This window comes from Giraffa tippelskirchi, chromosome 5 (assembly GCF_054371585.1).
Source record: "Giraffa tippelskirchi isolate mGirTip1 chromosome 5, T2T-mGirTip1v1.2.pri, whole genome shotgun sequence".
NCBI lineage: Eukaryota > Metazoa > Chordata > Mammalia > Artiodactyla > Giraffidae > Giraffa > Giraffa tippelskirchi.
In genome coordinates this window covers 52,703,204-52,723,321 of record NC_137279.1, presented here as the reverse complement: position 1 = coordinate 52,723,321, position 20,118 = coordinate 52,703,204, and the positions used below count along the sequence as shown (strand labels likewise).

Sequence of the window (20,118 nt, the reverse complement as noted above, 5' to 3'; positions counted from 1 at the left end):
AGATTAAAACCCAGCTCAGCTCCTCACAGACTGATTTAACCCCCACACTAACTCCTGAAAGAAGAAGCAGTGAGCCCACTCTCAGGCATTTTATGCATGATATGCCTGATATTCACAGGATACTTAAGAACTTATGCAGCACTTGAACGTGAGCTTTGTGTGATGCTCACAACAATCCTGTAAGCAAATCAGGCAGCTGTTACACTGCCCATCTCACACAGAAGGCTCCCAAAGGCTACCTGCTTGGCCTAAATGAAGCGGCAAGTAAGGTTCAGAATTGGAAAGTTAACCCAGGTCTTCAGACCCCGCCCAAGCACAGATACATTTTGATATCTGTACTAGAAACCTTTATACTCATTATTAAGTTGGAAATCACGGTACAAATCACATTTTTGTGTCTTGTTGTCAGTATAGCAGGGAGAAATTTTTAAAACTACTCTCATGTTTATTAACCCCTTTCCTCCCCCAAAATCAGCATCTGGTTAATCTTAGTAACCATCTGAAACATTAACTGAGAATATTAATGCTAATTCCAAATTAGCACAAACTACATCTAAACCGACCTGAAGAATCTCTTTAGAGCACTTTAAATTCCCTGGCCACACAATGCTTACTTGTGGCCACCGTGAGGTTCCTTTCTTCATCTCTGGACAAGATGGACAAGTTGCATTTCAGTACTGGCTACCTTTCCATATTTCAGTGGTAGAAAGCAGGTAAGAGTTTTAACAGCCAAGATACTCCCCAAAGAAAAGATCAATTTCTCTTTAAGAAAATTTTTAGGTACGTTAATAGGAGGTATGTTTTTCTTTTCATAAGGGAAGAAATGACTCATTGTTACAGGAACAGGGAAGTTAATAGAACATAAAACTGTCATTTAAAAATGAAATCAATAAAGAATATTTTTCTATTTCTTGTAGACAATCTCAGTCAACTTTCTCTATAGCATAGCCAAATGGCTATTTGTTGTGAAAACAGTCTCCACCCTTTATCTTAATGGCCCTTAAAAGATACTCAAATCAAGAGCATAAAACCCAACGACAATCAAAAGTATGAAATCACTGTTTCTAATCCATGGAAATTCCCTACCAGCAGATCACTGGCCCCCCAAACTCAAGATTCATTTTTCTATTCATCAGTTATTTCTCCAGCATGAATGCCAACATTGTAATTTCAAAATCGCCTAAAAGGTATGGCTAGATAAAAAGAAAACAAAACGTGTACCTTTTCCTAACAATAACCCAGCTACCAAAGCTTTCTCACAAGCCAAAGTTTTATCATCCTTCCAATTGCTTTTTGCCCAAAAGTAGCTGAAGTGAAAGCTTGGCCACCAGCTTTTCCTCAAGTTCCACTCTTCTTGAACCCAGGCAAGATGACTCCTGGAAAAGAAAAATGTCAAAAGGGAAGGTCTGTGATGGAAACAGACCTATATGGTCACAATGTGAACTTCATTTGGGTCCATGGAAAGATGACAAAGCAGATGTTCTGAAACTAGCTTCTGGGTACAGCCTGGCACAGAACATACATGAAAAGCAATCCTTTTTAGACTTCTTTGATCTCCATGTCCCATTTTCCATCTAATGAAATAGCCAGTTCAGCACAGCACAGTGGTTATCAGCATAGACTCTGAGGTCAAAGTCTCAGATTCAAATCCTGCATCTTTCATTTGTTATCTATGTGATCCTGTGTAAGCTGCTTAATCTCTCTGAGCATCAGGTTCCTTGGGTACATTAATGGCACCCATCTCACAGCCTTGTTATTAGGATTAAACTGGTCCATAGTGTGGCAGTGTCATAGAAAACTCTTTGCCTGCTGTCCAGTACAAAGTAAAATTTCAATAAATGTTACCTATTATTATTCATTACTTTAAAAGTTCCTTTAAAACCTTAATTTAAATTTTACAGGCTACAAAGAATTACTATTAAAATTGAGATGCCATTATTATATTTACATGAACACATGGGTTTGACAGCTAAACCCAGACAATGTTGTGTTCATCAATAATTTAATTGAGCAAAGACATATTTAGCACCTATTTGCCCTTGTGGCAAAACTTCTCTGCCTTCAAGAATCTTATGGTTAGTAGGGCTTTAGATTGAGATTTGGAAAGTGGCTTACAGTGAGCACACCAACATATCGTACCAAAAACACTTCATGATTAGGACTATTCTATCTCTAAGGTCAAGTCAGGTCTGAAGCCTGAAGCAAGTTCCCACTGATAATTAATTTCCTAATAAATTAAAATGGATATAATGACTCAATGAAACTTTCATTTCATGATATCCTTTATTTTCATGCACAAGGTAAAAATGACAAGGGCCACTTCTTTTTTTATATTCGAAATGTGGCATTGATGATTACTATGATCAGAGGTCTAGTTTCAGATACCCAGCTCACAAGGGACTTCATAAATATTTGTTGAATGAATAACCAAGATGGTTTTAAAAGGCCCTAAAAAAAAAACCACTGAAAATAGCTGGGAGAAAAGCTGCTTTCTATGTGATCTTACAAGGAGATGACACAAATTACAAAAAGCTTTACAAAGAATCGCGTCAAGAGTGGAAGAGACCCATTTTAATCTTTATTTTCGATAAGAAAGTCCACAGTTATCCCTTAGCAGAGTAGTGGTAACTGACAGTATTTATTTTAATAGCACAAAAAATCTTGATAGAATTTTTTTATGTTTTACTTGTGACTACCTACTTTTTGTCTTCTGATGTACTCAGAAGAAAACAGCTAAAAACACAGTTCAAGAAATCCAAAAACATAAACAAAGAACTTTAAAAATTGACAGATATTAGCTAAAATTTCATAAAGTGTTATTTATGCTGATCTAGTAATAAACACTGTGTGTTTCTTAACTTACCCCATTAGAGTCTGTTTGAGATATTTTGCCAGGTATTTCCAAGCAGTTATATTTTTAGTGCATCCAGCAAAATCTAAAATTCCAAATAATACCGCCAATCCCAGTTTATGGTGTTCTTCCTTGTCTGTGATGGTCAAAACAATTAAGAGTTTACAGAAAGCACTGAAGAGCACAAAGCTAAAAGATTACATTCCACTGACAAAACATCACTGAAGCATAAGCCTTAAAGTTTAACAGTTTAAAACAATTCACATGATCACATTATCATCAACATACACTCCTGTGATGAATCTGAAAAATTCAATAACTTAGTCCATGCTAATGAAAGCAGGGTGGTGAGTCTGACCTCTATATGGGTTTATACTACTCAGAATATTATTTAAAGTACCTGCCCTATTGAGGCATTTCATACATATTCTTTTCTGAGGGACAGAGGCAGTCCCAGTACCTATTGGATTTAAGCAGATTACCTCTTATGAAGAAATGTTCTTTCCTATACTGAGCTGAATAACAGTAAAGAATAAAATGAGCTGAATTATACAAATAGAAGCCGTTTTTCTTTTGCAACCATTGCCTAATACTCTACAGCACGGTTCAGCAAACTTTTTCTGTAAAGAGGCAGACATTAAACATTTAAGTTTTGCAAGCCTTACAGGTTGTCATAACTATGCAACTCTGTTGCAGGGCAAAAGCAGCCACAGGTGATATGTAAATAAATGGGCATGGCTGTGCTCCAACAGAACCTGATTTATAAAAACAGAGAAGAAGAAAATCTCAACAGACCCATCACAAGCACGGAAATTGAAACTGTAATGAGAAATCTTCCAGCAAACAAAAGCTCAGGACCAGATGGCTTCACAGCTGAAATCTACCAAAAATTTAGAGAAGAGCTAACACCTATCCTACTCAAACTCTTCCAGAAAATTGCAGAGGAAGGTAAACTTCCAAACTCATTCTATGAGGCAACCATCACCCTAATACCAAAACCTGACAAAGATGCCACAAAAAAAAGAAAACTACAGGCCAATAGCACCGATGAACATAGATGCAAAAATCCTTAACAAAGTCCTAGCAAACAGAATCCAACAACATATTAAAAATATCATACATCATGACCAAGTGGGCTTTATCCCAGGGATGCAAGGATTCTTCAATATCCACAAATCAATCAATGTAATACACCACATAAACAAATTGAAAAAGAAAAACCATATGATTATTTCAATAGATGCAGAGAAAGCCTTTGACAAAATTCAACATCCATTTATGATAAAAACCCTCCAAAAAGCAGGAATAGAAGGAACATACCTCAACATAATAAAAGCTATATATGACAAACCCATAGCAAACATTATCCTAAATGGGGAAAAACTGAAAGCATTTCCCCTAAAGTCAGGAACAAGACAAGGGTGCCCACTCTCACCACTACTATTCAACATAGTTTGGAAAGTTTTGGCCACAGCAATCAGAGCAGAAAAAGAAATAAAAGGAATCCAGATTGGAAAAGAAGAAGTAAAACTCTCACTGTTTGCAGATGACATGATCCTCTACATAGAAAACCCTGAAGACTCCACCAGAAAATTACTAGAGCTAATCAATGAATATAGTAAAGTTGCAGGATATAAAATTAACACACAGAAATCCCTTGCATTCCTATACACTAACAATGAGAAAACAGAAAGAGAAATTAAGGAAACAATTTCATTCACCATCGCAACAAAAAGAATAAAATACTTAGGAATATATCTACCTAAAGAAACAAAAGACCTATATATAGAAAACTATAAAACACTGGTGAAAGAAATCAGAGGACACAAATAGATGGAGAAACATACCATGTTCATGGATCAGACGAATCAATATAGTGAAAATGAGTATACTACCCAAAGCGATCTATAGATTCAATGCAATCCCTATCAAGCTACCAACGGTATTCTTCACAGAACTAGAACAAATAATTTCACAATTTGTATGGAAATACAAAAAGCCTCGAATAGCCAAAGCAATCTTGAGAAAGAAGAATGGAACTGGAGGAATCAACCTGCCTGACTTCAGGCTCTACTACAAAGCCACAGTCATCAAGACAGTATGGTACGGGCACAAGGACAGAAATATAGATCAGTAGAACAAAATAGAAAGCCCAGAGATAAATCCACGCACCTATGGACACCTTATCTTTGACAAAGGAGGCAAGAATGGAGAAAAGACAATCTTTTTAACAAGTGGTGCTGGGAAAACTGGTCAACCACTTGTGAAAGAATGAAACTAGAACACTTTCTAACACCATACACAAAAATAAACTCAAAATGGATTAAAGATCTAAACATAAGACCAGAAACTATAAAACTCCTAGAAGAAAACATAGGCAAAACACTCTGTGACATAAACCACAGCAGGATCCTCTATGACTCACCTCCCAGAATATTGGAAATAAAAGCAAAAATAAACAAACGGGACCTAATTAAAATTAAAAGATTTGCACAACAAAGGAAACTATAAACAAGGTGAAAAGACAGCCTTCGGAATGGGAGAAAATAATAGCAAACAAACCAAGGGACAAACAATTAATCTCAAAAATATACAAGCAACTCCTACAGCTCAATTCCAGAAAAATAAACGACCCAATCAAAAAGTGGGCCAAAGAACAAAACAGACACTTCTCAAAAGAAGACATACAGATGGCTAACAAACACATGAAAAGACGCTCAACATCACTCATTTTCAGAGAAATGCAAATCAAAACCACAATGAGGTACCATTTCACGCCCATCAGAATGGCTGCTATCCAAAAGACTACAAGCAATAAATGCTGGAGAGGGTGTGGAGAAAAGGGAACCCTCTTACACTGTTGGTGGGAATGCAAACTAATACAGCCACTATGGAGAAGAGTGTGGAGATTTCTCAAAAAACTGGAAATAGAACTTCCATATGACCCAGCAATCCCACTGCTGAGCATACACACTGAGGAAACCAGAACTGAAAGAGACACGTGTACCCCAGTGTTCATCGCAGCACTGCTTATAATAGGCAGGACATGGAAGCAGCCTAGATGCCCATCAGCAGACGAATGGATAAGTAAGCTGTGGTACATATACACAATGGAATATTCAGTTCAGTTCAGTCGCTCAGTCGTGTCCGACTCTTTGAGACCCCATGAATTGCAGCACGCCAGGCCTCTCTGTCCATCACCAACTCCTGGAGTCTACCCAAACCCATGTCCATTGAGTTGGTGATGCCATCAAACCATCTCATCCTCTGCCGTCCCCTTCTCCTCCCGCCCCTAATCCTAACCAGCATTAGGGTCTTTTCCAATGAGTCAACCCTTCGCATGAGGTGGCCAAAGTATTGGAGTTTCAGCTTCAACATCAGACCTTCCAATGAACACCCAGGATTGATCTCCTTTAGAATGGACTGGTCGGATCTCCTTGCAGTCCAAGGGACTCTCAGGAGTCTTCTCCAACACCACAGTTCAAAAGCATCAATTCTTCACGGCTCAGCTTTCTTCACCGTCCAACTCTCACATCCATACATGACCACTGGAAAAACCATAGCCTTGACTAGATGGACTTTTGTTGGCAAAGTAATGTCTCTGCTTTTAAACATGCTATCTAGGTTGGTCATAACCTTCTTTCCATGGAGTAAGCGTCTTTTAATTTCATGGCTGCAGTCAACATCAGCAGTGATTCTGGAGCCCAAAAAAATAAAGTCTGACACTGTTTCCACTGTTTCCCCATCTATTTGCCATGGAGTGATGGGACCAGATGCCATGATCTTAGTTTTCTGAATGTTGAGCTTTAAGCCAACTTTTTCACTCTCCTCTTTCACCTTCATCAAGAGGCTCTTTAGTTCTTCTTCACTTTCTGCCATAAGGGTGGTGTCATCCGCATATCTGAGGTTATTGATATTTCTCCCGGCAATCTTGATTCCAGTTTGTGTTTCTTCCAGTCCAGCGTTTCTCATGATGTACTCTGCATAGAAGTTAAATAAGCAGGGTGACAATATACAGCCTTGATGTACTCCTTTTCCTATTTGGAACCAGTCTGTTGTTACATGTCCAGTTCTAACTGTTGCTTCCTGACCTACATACAGGTTTCTCAAGAGACAGGTCAGATGGTCTGGTATGCCCATCTCTTTCAGAATTTCCCACAGTTTATTGTGATCCACACAGTCAAAGGCTTTGGCATAGTCAATAAAGCAGAAATAGATGTTTTTCTGGAACTCTCTTGCTTTTTCGATGATCCAGCAGATATTGGCAATTTGATCTCTGGTTCCTCTGCCTTTTCTAAAACCAGCTTGAACATCTGGAAGTTCACGGTTCACGTATTGCTGAAGCCTGGCTTGGAGAATTTTGAGCATTACTTTACTAGCATGTGAGATGAGTGCAATTGTGCGGTAGTTGGAGCATTCTTTGGCATTGCCTTTCTTTGGGATTGGAATGAAAACTGACCTTTTCCAGTCCTGTGGCCACTGCTGAGTTTTCCAAATTTGCTGGCATATCGAGTGCAGCACTTTCACAGCATCACCTTTGAGGATTTGAAATAGCTCAACTGGAATTCCATCACCTCCACTAGCTTTGTTCGTAGTGATGCTTTCTAAGGCCCACTTGACTTCACATTCCAGGATGTCTGGCTCTAGGTGAGTGATCACACCATCATGATTATTTGGGTCGTGAAGATCTTTTTTGTACAGTTCTTCTGTATATTCTTGCCACCTCTTCTTAATATCTTCTGCTTCTGTTAGGTCCATATCATTTCGGTCCTTTATCGAGCCTATCTTTGCATGAAATGTTCCTTTGTTATCTCTAATTTTCTTGAAGAGATCTCTAGTCTTTCCCAATCTGTTGTTTTCCTCTATTTCTTTGCACTGATCGCTGAGGAAGGCTTTCTTATCTCTCCTTGCTGTTCTTTGGAACTCTGCATTCAGACGGGAATATCTTTCCTTTTCTCCTTTGCCTTTCCCTTCTCTTCTTTTCACAGCTATTTGTAAGGCCTCCTCAGACAGCCATTTTGCTTTTTTGCATTTCTTTTCCATGGGGATTTTCTTGATCCCTGTCTCCTGTACAATGTCACGAACCTCTGTCCATAGTTCATCAGGCACTCTGTCTATCAGGTCTAGTCCCTTAAATCTATTTGTCACTTCCACTGTATACTCATAAGGGATTTGATCTAGGTCATACCTGAATGGACTAGTGGTTTTCCCTACTTTCTTCAATTTAAGTCTGAATTTGGCAATAAGCAGTTCATGATCTGAGCCACAGTCTGCTCCTGGTCTTGTTTTTGCTGACTGTCTAGAGCTTCTCCATCTTTGGCTGCAAAGAATATAATCAATCTGATTTCGGTGTTGACCATCTGGTGATGTCCACGTGTAGAGTCTTCTCTTGTGTTGTTGGAATAGGGTGTTTGCTATTACCAGTGTGTTCTCATGGCAAAACTCTATTAGCCTTTGCCCTGCTTCATTCTGTACTCGAAGGCCAAACTTGCCTGTTACGCCAGGTGTTTCTTGACTTCCTACTTTTGCATTCCAGTCTCCTATAATGAAAAGGACATCTTTTTTGGGTGTTAGTTCTAGAAGGTCTTGTAGGTCTTCATAGAACCGTTCAACTTCAGCTTCTTCGGCGTTACTGGTTGGAGCATAGACTTGGATTATCGTGATATTGAATGGTTTGCCTTGGAAACGAACAGAGATCATTCTGTCGTTTTTGAGACTGCATCCAAGTACTGCATTTTGGACTCTTTTGTTGACCATGATGGCTACTCCATTTCTTCTAAGGGATTCTTGCCACAGTAGTAGATATAATGGTCATCTGAGTTAAATTCACCCATTCCAGTCCATCTTAGTTCGCTGATTCCTAGAATGTCGACGTTCACTCTTGCCATCTCCTGTTTGATCACTTCCAATTTACCTTGATTCATGGACCTAAGATTCCAGGTTCCTATGCAACATTGCTCTTTACAGCATCGGACTTTGCATCTATCACCAGTCACATCCACAGTTGGGTATCGTTTTTGCTTTGGCTCCATCCCATCATTCTTTCTGGAGTTATTTCTCCACTGATCTCCATTAGCATATTGGGCACCTACTGACCTGGGGAGTTCATCTTTCAGTGTCCTATCTTTTTGCCTTTTCATACTGTTCATGGGGTTCTCAAGGCAAGAATACTGAAGTGGTTTGCCATGCCCTTCTCCAGTAATATTACTCAGCCATTAAAAAGAATACATTCAAATCAGTTCTAATGAGGTGGATGAAACTGGAGCCTATTATACAGAGCAAAGTAAGCCAGAAAGAAAAACACCAATACAGTATACTAACACATATATATGGTATTTAGTTAATTGGTAAAGATAACCCTGTATGTGAGACATCAAAAGACACACAAATAAATAGAACAGTATTATGGACTCTATGGGAGAGGGCGAGGGTGGGATGCTATGGGAGAATGGCATTGAAGCATGTAAATTATCATATGTGAAACGAATCGCCAGTCCAGGTTCAATGCATGATAAAGGGCTGGCGCACTGGGATGACCCGGAGGGATGGGATGGGGAGGGAGGTGGGAGGGGGTTCTGGAAGGGGAAAACATGTGCACCCATGGTGGATTCATGTCAATGTATGGCAAAACAAATACAATATTGTAAAGTTAAAAAATAGATAATTAAACTAATTGAAAAAAAAAAAAACAGACAAGAGTTGGATCGGGCCCCAGCCACAGCTGGCTGAGCCCTAGTCTACAGTTTGTCTGCACGAAGAGATAGAAAACAAGAACTACTTACCTGATTTTCGCAGTAACCTATGGAATTCTAACATCAGTTTATGAGATGGTACAATCTGATACAAAATCTGGAAGAAAGAATACTACTGTAATTGTTACCCATTCTAAAGGCATTATTATACTTTCAGATAAAATTCTTACTATCTAATATGCTCTCAGAAAATGAATCAAGGATTTAAAAGATACTTTGCTTTTATCCAGTTTTAATTTTGGTATAAAAATGTATTCTATGCAAAGATATTTAAAACAAAAAAATCCCTGCTAAAAACAAGATTGCTGGTTGGGTGGGTGGGTAGTGTGGATAAACAAAGACTTTTTCTTTTCTCCATATTTATACTGTTGACCACATTTGAAAAGTTTACTTTCTTTTCAGCACCCAGGACTGAGGAGAAAATAAAGAAAAAGAGTATCACATAGACAATATATTTAGTATTTACTGATCACAAAAGGTCACAAAATATATAAAATAAAAAAGCAAAGCTAGTTATTTTAGAAGATTGTGTTCAGGAACACACTCTATAAAGAGTATTGAAAAGTCAAGGAACTTCCCTGGTGGTCCAGTGGTTAAGAAATCTGCCAATGTAGGGGACACAGGTTCGATCCCTGGTCTGGGAAGACTCCACATGCTGTGGAGCAACTAAGCCCATGCACCGTAACTACTGAGCCTGCACTCAAGAGTCCCGGAGCCAACACGACTGAAGCCAATGTCCCTAGAGTCCACACTCCACAACAAGAGAGTAGCCCTTACTCGCTGCAGCTAGATAAAGCCCACACACAGCAACAAAGACCCAGCACAGCCAAAAAATAAATAATTAAAAAAAAATAGCAATGCAGAACTTTCCAACCAGGGTGACAAAGGGTTTTTGTAATACTGATCCTCTCCCCTCAGTCTCACTTGGGCAAAGGATGGGGGAATAGTGGTTGATGAGAGGAGGATATGCCTGAAGCCCACAGCCTCCTGTCTTTATCTCAGTGTATCATCCATACCCTGTCATTTTCTCTGGGTGCTAGAACATGAAAGTTGGAAAGTAGTGACCTAAGAATGTCTTAAAAGTATTTGATTCCCAACCCTGTTCAAACACTGACGTAAGAATTCCCTACCTTAAGCACACTTATCAGTTTCTCTCTTGGTGCCTTCTGTCTCTTTAGAAAGTTGTATAAGTAGACATGAGCGTTTGGATTTGAAGGGAACTTTTCATCATAGGCATAATTGTTAAGCACCTCTCGGGCGCCATCTTGATCCCCGTAGAATTCCAGCATCTGTATAAAATAAGTGACGATATCTTAGCTAAATTCTGTAAGATAACTATATGAAACATCATGTATAACTTCACTGATGAGCACAAAAACTCATACAACTGAAAAATAGCATTTATTGTATAGGGAACAACAGTGATGCTAGTTTTCGCTTCCACCAGTGTATGTTACAACCTCCATGGAACACAGAAGATCACATCAAAGGCCTACACAGTTTCCCAATTTTTCTTTGTCATATTTTGTTACTGAAAAATGTAGCAACTTCAACATAAGAACTGTTCCTGTGAGAAATAAAGGCTTCAAAGTAGGGCAAACTAAGGACCAAAAAAAGACCATATGATGCCACTAACCTCAGTGCCCTACATACTCTAGACACAAAAGGAGAGCATAGGAATTATAATTCCTTTCCTTTCATTCTTTCCCATCCTGACAGAGGAGTTTCCAGATTCATTGGCATACAGTTTCAGAGATTATCTTCTGACAACATAATTCTCACTTTAGCATTAATGAAACTTTCAAAAAGCAAAGTATTTTGATGATGTATCCCTAGTCCTCTGTCCTTTCTCAATAACTCTGAGATAACAGGATGTCCTGAAGAACTTCTAAAAGCCATTCTTCTTCATTTCACATATTGTGACCTAGTTTAAGATTTTCGTCCCCTTTTCCTTCTAGATCCCACCATATCATAAAAGATCTTTCTGCTTTTAAGCTCAATGAGAACAATATAGAATTGACATTTACAACTATTGTGCTATTTATTTATAAATATAGTCCATCACCCCTGCACCATCCACGAGCCCTACATCCTTAGGTTTTGCATCTTAGGGTTCAACCATCCACAGATTGAAAATATTTGGAAAAAGAACATTTCCAGAAAGTTCCAGAATGCAAAACTTGAATGTGCTGCACAGAGGCAACTACTTACATAGCATTCACATTGTGTTAAGTATTAAGAGCAATATAGAGATGATTTAAAGTATACAAGAGGATATGTATAGGTTACATGCAAATACTACACCATTTTATATAAGGGACTTCAGTGACCATGGATACTCAGGGTTGCCTGCATTTGGCCAGGACAGGTTATCCAGAGGTGAAAATAAACACAGTAACAGTTACTGTATAGTAGGAAAATAAGCAAAAATTATTCAGACAAAAAAAGGTATCCTATTGTTTAAAAAATATTTTTTTCCATTATTTGCTTTCTGACTGATAAAGATTAAGCTTAAAACAAAATGAAACTAATAAAAACTTATGAAAAGTCTACTTACCTCTACATAACTCTTCACAAAAGGGTCCCAAACTCCAGGAATTTGAATCAATGAGCTAAGGTTTATAGACGTCTTCCAGCTGTGGTTAAGCATATTCTGGGATGCTGTGTTGTAAGCATAATCGTCTTTATCTGCCCAAAGACAAAAGATTTTTTAAAGTAGTCAGTACTTTAAAATGCAGAATCAGTAACTGATAAACTACACATAAGAAAAGCTCAGACTGTAATGGCTTCGCTGGTGAATTCTAACAAAGAAGAGTACAAATTCTTTACAAACTATCCCCCCAGAAAGGACAGAAAGAACACTTCCCAACTTACCTATGAGATCAGTATTACCCGAATACCAAAATCACACAATGACAACACAAGAAAATTATAGACGAACATCTCTTATACAGATGCACAAATTCTTAACAAAATACTAGCAAACTGAACCTAGCACCATATAAAGTGGGATTTATTCCAGGAATGCAAGGTTGTTTAGCATCTGAAATCAATTAATACAATATTCCAAATCAACAGAATAATGACAAAAACCTCACAATCATCCCAACTGTTGTGGAAAAAGCATTTGATAAAATTCAATAACTTTTCATGATAAAAACACTCAATATCTAGGAATAGAAGGAATTTCTTCAATCTGATAAAGAGCATCTTGTGAAAAACTCACAACTAGTATCAGAATTGATGGTGAAAGACTGCATGCAAGGGAGAATTCCTCTCCTGCCACTTCTGTTCAACACTCTCATGGAGGTTCTGGCCAGGCAATTCAGCAATAAAATGATATAAACAATGTTCAGATTAGAAAGGAAGAATTAAAACTATCTCTACTTGAAGATGACATGATCTTCTACATAGAAAATCCTAAGAATCCACTAAAAATGTATTAGAATTAATGAGTTCATAGTTGTATAATATAAAATCAACATACAATAATCAACAAACCATCCAAAAATGATATCAGTTAAATAATGCCATTTACAATAGCACAATAGCACCAAAAACAAGAAACAACCTAGCTATAAGTTTTACAAAAGAGATACAAAATCGTATCTGAAAAGTAGTATTGTTCAAGGAAATTAAAAACAACTTAAGTAAATGGAAACACATCCTATGTGCAAAGGTTAGAAGACTTATTAATTAACTTATAGTTTTAATGCAACTTCTATCAAAATCCCAGCTGGCTTTTTGCTTAAATTGGCAAGCTATTCCTATAATCCATATGGAAATGCAAAAGACCAAGAAGAGCCAAAATAATATTTTAAAAAAATTTTTGGAGGATTCACAGTGTGACCTCAGAAGTCACTACAAAACTCCAGTAACTGAGACTATGTGATATAGGTATATGTATATACATATATGAACTTCCAGCATGGCTCAGCAGTAAAGAATCCATCTGCCAATGCAAGAGACATGGATTTAATTTTCTTGGGAAGATTGCCCTAGAGAAGGAAATAGGAACCCATTCCAGTATTCTTGCCTGGGAAATCCTATGAACAGAGGATCCTGGTGGGCTATATAGTCCATGGGGTCACAAAGGGTTGGATATGACTTAGCAACTAAACAACAACAATGGACGTATGCAGATCAATGGAAGAGAATTTACAGTCATAAATAAAACTTCATATATGAGTAAGTGATTTTTGATAAGAATACCAAGACAATTCAGTGGGAAAATAATAGTCTTTTCAATAAATGTGCTGAAACAACTGAATATCCACACGTAAAATGACAAAGTTGAACCTCTACCTACCTCACATGATATACAAAAATTAACTCAAAATGAATCAAAAAACCAAAATGTAGGAGTAAAAGTACACACCTCTTAGAAGAAAACATTAGTCTAAATCTTTGTGACCCTGGAATAGGCAATGGTTTCTTGGATGTGACACCAAAAGCATAAGCAACACAAGAAAAAACAGATAAACTAAACTTCATCAAAATTAAAACATTCTGTGACTCAAAAACACCATTAAGAAAGTGAAAAAGGTAACCCACAGAATAAAAGAAAACATTTCCAAATCATGCATGTACCTGATAAAGGACTTGGACCTAGAATATATAAAGATTTATAACTCAATAATAAAAAAAAACAAGTACTTCAACTAAAAATCTCCTAGGAGAAAAGAATCTGAATGCAAATTTCTCCAAAGAAGACATATGAATGGCCCATAAGCACATGAAAAGATGCTCAACATTATTAGCCTCTATGGAAACGCAAATCAAAACCACAATACACTACCTCACACCCACTGGGATAGTCCTATCAAAGATAGATAATGGCAAGTGTTGGGAAGGACATGAAGAAATCAGTATCCTTCACATACACTGCTGGTGGGGATGGAAAAGGGCACAGCTACTTTGGAAAACAGTATGGAGGTCCCTCAAAAGTTCACAGCAACATTATTCAGGTGGATTCATGTCAATGTATGGCAAAACAAATACAATATTGTAAAATTAAAAAATAGAAAATAAACAAACAAAAATTGCCAACAAGTGGAAACAACCCAAATGTCCACCAACTGATAATGGATACTTAAGTGTGGTATATCCATACAATGAAATATAAATAAATAGAAAGGAATAAAGTGCCATTACATGCTAAAACGTGGGTGAACCTTTAAAAACATTAGGCTAAGTGAAAGGAGTCAGTAACAAAAGACCACATATTTCAGGACTACATTTGTATGAACTGTCCAGAATAGATCTCCAGAGACAGAAAGTAGATTACTGGTTGCCTAGCAATGCAGGAACTGGGGAAGAGTCAAGAGGGACTGCTAATGGGTACAGGCTTTCTTTCTGGGGTAACAAAACTGTTCTAAAATTGATGATGGTAATGGATGAACTATGAATATATTACAAAACACTGAATTTATTATACTCTAAGTGAGATCAAGTAGAAAAAGCAAAGGAATTCCAAAAAACATCTACTTCTGCTTCATTGACTACGCTAAAGCCTTTGACTGTGTGGATTACAACAAACTGTGGAATATTCCTAATGAGATGGGAATACCAGACTACCTGACCTGCCCCCTGAGAAATCTGTATGCAGGACAAGAAGCAACAGTTAGAAATGGACATGGAACAATGGACTGGTTCAAAACTGGGAAAGGAGTGTATCAAGGGTGTATATTGTCACCCTGTTTATTTAACTTATAAGCAGAGCACATCATGTGAAATGCCGGGTTAAATTAATCACAAGCTGGAATCAAGATTGTCAGGAGAAATATCAACAACCTCAGATATGCAGATGATACCACTTTAATGGCAGAAAGTGAAGGAACTAAAGAGCCTCTCGATGAAGGTGAAAGAGGAGAGTGAAAAAGCTGGCTTAAAATTCAACATTTAAAAAACAAAGATCATGGCATCCAGCCCTATCACTTCATGGGGCAAACAGATGGGGAAATTGTAGAAAGTGTCAAATTTCATTTTCTTGGGCTCCAAAATCAATGTGGATGGTCACTGACTGCATGCCACGAAACTAAAAGACACTTGCTCCTTGGAAGAATAGCTATGACAAACCTCAACAGTGTATTAAAAAGCAGAGACATCACCTTGCCAACAAAGGCCCATATGGTCAAGGTCAAAGCCATGATTTTTCCAGAAGTCATGCATGGATGTGAGAGTTCCATCATAAAGAACGGTGAGTGCCGAAGAACTGATGCTTTCGAACCGTGGTGCTGGAGAAGACTCTTGAGAGTCCCTTGGACACCAAGGAGATTAAACCAAGTTGATTAAAGGAAATCAACCTTGAATGTTCATTGGAAGGACTGGTGCTGAAGCTGAAGCTCCAATCCTTTCGCCACCTGATGTAAAGAGCTGACTCACTGGAAAAGACCCTGATGCTGGAAAAAACCGAGGGTAAGAGGAGAAGGGGATGACAGAGGATGAGATGATTGTATGGCATCACTGACTCAATGGACGTGAGTCTGAGCAAACTCACGGAGATAGTGAAGGACAGGGAAGCCTGGTTTTCTGCAGTCCATGGGGTTGCAAAGAGACGGACAGGACTTAGTGACTGAACAACAATGACAAGTGGGTGAACCATATCAAGAATCATATCTCAATTCTCAATAAAGCTGTTATTTAAAAAAAAGAGAGATTACCATACTACACAATAAACTGGGTGACATGAAAACTCCTGACAATAATAAACGATGAGGAGAAGACAGACAAAAGAAAACTCAAAACAGACTACTAATGGGATATAAATTAGTAACCACTTTGGAAAGAGTTTAGCCTATTATGTAGTAAAGTTGAAAATACACATGCTTAGTGACAACAATTCTACTCCGAAAAACACATGCATATATGTACCACTATCCGTGCCCAAGAATTTCAAAGCAGCGTTAATTATAATATCCCCAAACTATTAACATCCTAAATGGCAATCAATACATAGAAGGAATAAATTGCAAGAATATCATACAATGTATTGTTTCACAACAACAAAAATGAACAAACTAGAGCTAATTCAACCATACAATCACATGTTAAATGTTGAACAAAATATGCAATGTCCCCCAAAATATGTACAGTGTGGATCCAAATATGACACTAAAATACAGGCAAAACTAAACTACATTGTTTACAGATCCGTGCACTGTGCTGTGCTCAGTTGCTTCAGTCCTGTCCGACTCTTTGTGACCCTAAGGACTGTAGCCATCTGGGAAGTCCTTACAGATGCATACTTGAGTGATAAAGGTATCTTAAAAAACAAAAGAGTTATTATCATTAAGGGGCTTCCTAGGTAGCACAGTGGTAAAGAATCCACATGCAGTGCAGGAGACGCAAGAGATGTGGGTTTGATTCCTGGGTCGGGAAGAAGGAAATGGCAACCCACTCCAGTATTCTTGCCTGGAGAATTCCATGGACAGAGAAGCCTGGTGGGCTGCAGTCCATGGGGTCATAAAGAGTTGGACAGGACTGAGCTCTGAACACTAATTATCATTACAGTCAGGACAGTGGTTTCCTTGAGACAGAATGGGAAATGTGATCAGGAAAGAACACAAGGAGAACTTTCAGTGGGGACAGCAATGTTGAGCTCCTTCATCTGGGTGTTTACATGGATGTTTGTTTTATAATCTTCATTCTATCATACATTTGTTTGACACACTTCTTCAGGCTATATTTCACAATCTTAAAGGTTTAAAAAGAAAATCTGTCCTTCGAAACAAACAGAAGCACAAAACACTTTTGGGTTCCAATGCCTCTTTTTGGCCAAAAAAGTAGCCTCCTTTCACCCAATATACAGATTAGTATACTCTTCCCAGTGGATCTATTGCATAAATATCAATATGAACTTGGAAATGAAATGGTAACTAGAAAGCAGGTGTAAAAGAATATCAGAAAAAAAAAATGCAAGAAAGACAGGCAGATCCCTGAGTAAATATAAGCTGGGTGTGAATTTACCGTGGAAGGGGGTTCCCAGCTACCAAGTGCATCAAAGCCAACCAGCATAGGCCACAGAAGAAAGGAAAAATCCCAAGGCAACTTTGCGCACACGTTCATGTGTTACATTCCATAAGTCTGGTTATACAAAACTAGTCCCAGTTTTTCTCCCATTAAATAGCCGTGTGAGGTTAAAGACCATCTAAAGAGCTCCACATTTTATCCCATCTTTATCTCTTGTTGCTCCAGAAGAGTGTCAGCTGCAGAAGGTACTGAATTATCTAACCATGAAAGTGATGGTATAAATCCATGTTCCAACTGCTTTAATCATCATGTATTTGCTTGAGTTCTACCTAAGTGTGTGAGAAGAAAAGGAAATAATGATTTTAAAACTTACCGAAATCAGTATCAGTGAGCCTTCTTAAGAAGAACATTACAGTGGGCATTTCAGCAAGGTTTGTTGTTGTGTTGTGTTACTCGCTTAGTCATGTCCAACTCTTGGCAACCCCATCGACTGTAGCCCGCCAGGCTTCTCTGTCCATGGGATTCTCCAGGCAAGAATACTGGAGAGGGTTGCCATTTCCTTCTCCAGGAGATCTTACCAACCCAGGGATTGAATCCGGGTCTCCCGCATTGCAGGCAGACTCTTTACTGTCTGAGCCACCAGGGAAGTCCTTCAGCAAGGTTAACGAAAGAAATACAGATATGTGACCTCAAAAGATTGATGAGGCTAGACAAGGAGACACAACACAAAACACACATGAAAAAAACTTAGAATGATTAAAAAAGCAAAAGGTGAAGAGTCAAATGATGTAGGTTGAACATGCAGCTGGTATGTTGGGTTTAAAGTAAAAGGAGGAGAGGTCTAATGAGTCCTGAAGACAGATGGCATATTGGAGCAGAAGGATGCACAAGAGGCCTCACAAGATTATCACAATGAAGACAGTATTTCAGAAGTGTCTTGGGGGTGGTTAAAGACAGGAAACAGGAAAGGAATTTGCTATTGGTGAACCCACCCGCCCAGAGACCAAGGAAATACTACTATCAATTAAGGATAATGAGGAAACACAGCTTAACATAAATGAAGTGATAAATGTCAGAACTGGGATTTGGATGAAGGAGGTGAAAACAGAAAAAGGTTAATCCTAGAGAAGTTATGAAGAAAAACTATATGAGGGTAAAAAAGTGCAGAGAATCATACAGCTTCAAAGAACATAAATTTAGGGACAGGAGAGTACAATATCACCACTGCAAGTAAGAGAAAGAGAAGGCAGTTGGAGAAGAACACATAGTCAGTTTTGAGGGTGATCAGTGAGTCAAGAAAATTGTCTGTTACGATCTTTGTACAGAAATGAAACAACTTTATCTTGCCCTATTCTTTAAACATATTTTCCTAAGAAACAATATTACAAAACAAACTAAACTCCACTGTAAACACACAGGAAGAAATGCTTCTTCTATGTGATAATGCCCATGGATGAAAATTTGTAACCTTTCTTGGAAATCATGTGTTTCCAAGAAATCAATGAATCTAGGACTATTCCTGGTGGCACAGTGGATAAGAATTCACCTTCCAATGAAGGGGACACAGGTTCTCGGTCCCCTGGTCCTCTCAGACCCTGGTCCAAGAAGATTCCACATGCTTTAGAGCTTAGCCCATGTGCCACAACTACTGAGCCTGTGCTCTAGAGTCCATGAGCCACAACTACCAAGCCAGAGCACCACAGGTACTGAAGCCCATGCACCTTAGATCCTGGGCTCCGAAACGAGAAGCCACTGCAATGAGAAGCCCATGCACTGCAATGAAGAGTAGCCTCTGCTTGCTGCAACTAGAGAAAGTCTGCTCACAGCAATGAAGACCCAGTGCAACCAAAAATAAAAATAAATTTTAAAAAAAGCAACAAATCTAAAATGGTCATGAACTTAACCTATGAATTACCTAATTTATGTCTGAAAAGTCTTTTGTTTAAATATCAGAAATTTTATAAAGGATGAAGCAGAATTTTACAAGCATAGCAATCTCTGTTCTCTGTACTCTCTGAATAAAGCCAGCCTTGGAAGAAGGGGAATTAGATTACTCCTCAAGATTCCTTCTGTCCCTCTGACAGTCTTACCACTCATCCCTCATATTTACTCACCGAGTTGAGACAATTCCATCTTCTTTTTAGACCAAGAATAATACTGCAAAAGCCCTTTATAGGCCTGAATAAGGTTGACTAACACTTCCTGAGAAGAAGACTTTTCACCATATCGCCATGTCTCTGCCTGGCTGAGAATTCTGTTCGCATCTTCAAGCAATCCATGATGCAGAAGGTACAATGCATGTTGTAAGGAAATCTGCAACATTAAGAAAAGCCCACTGTCATGGAGGTCATTAGATAACCATTAGTTTAAAAACTCAGTAAATATATGATACATGCTGGCCTAAGACCTTGGGAGAACACAAACAATGGAACATTGTCCCCATGATCAAAAATTTCAATCTAGCAGAAAGATGTATGAAAAAATTGTTGTTTAGTCCCTAAGTCCTGTCCAACTCTTTGCGACCCCATGGACTGTGGCCTGCCA

General features: G+C 38.3%; 1 protein-coding gene across 5 annotated transcripts in view; it reads right to left on the bottom strand.

Moving 5' to 3' along the window:
- Nucleotides 1–20,118, bottom strand: part of TAF1A (TATA-box binding protein associated factor, RNA polymerase I subunit A) — a 37,236-nt gene that overhangs the window by 2,139 nt on the left and 14,979 nt on the right. For 3 of the 5 annotated variants that reach the window (XM_081489897.1, XM_081489898.1, XM_081489899.1), the window contains 6 exons: nt 19,689–19,887; nt 12,161–12,291; nt 10,734–10,892; nt 9,634–9,700; nt 2,864–2,987; nt 1,222–1,376 (listed from right to left, as the gene is read on the bottom strand). In XM_081489897.1, the coding sequence (XP_081346023.1) occupies nt 1,222–1,376; nt 2,864–2,987; nt 9,634–9,700; nt 10,734–10,892; nt 12,161–12,291; nt 19,689–19,887 (835 nt within the window). Of the gene's footprint in view, nt 1–1,221; nt 1,377–2,863; nt 2,988–9,633; nt 9,716–10,733; nt 10,893–12,160; nt 12,292–19,688; nt 19,888–20,118 lie in introns of all 5 variants that reach the window. The other 2 variants (XM_081489895.1, XM_081489896.1) reach the window with 1 other exon arrangement.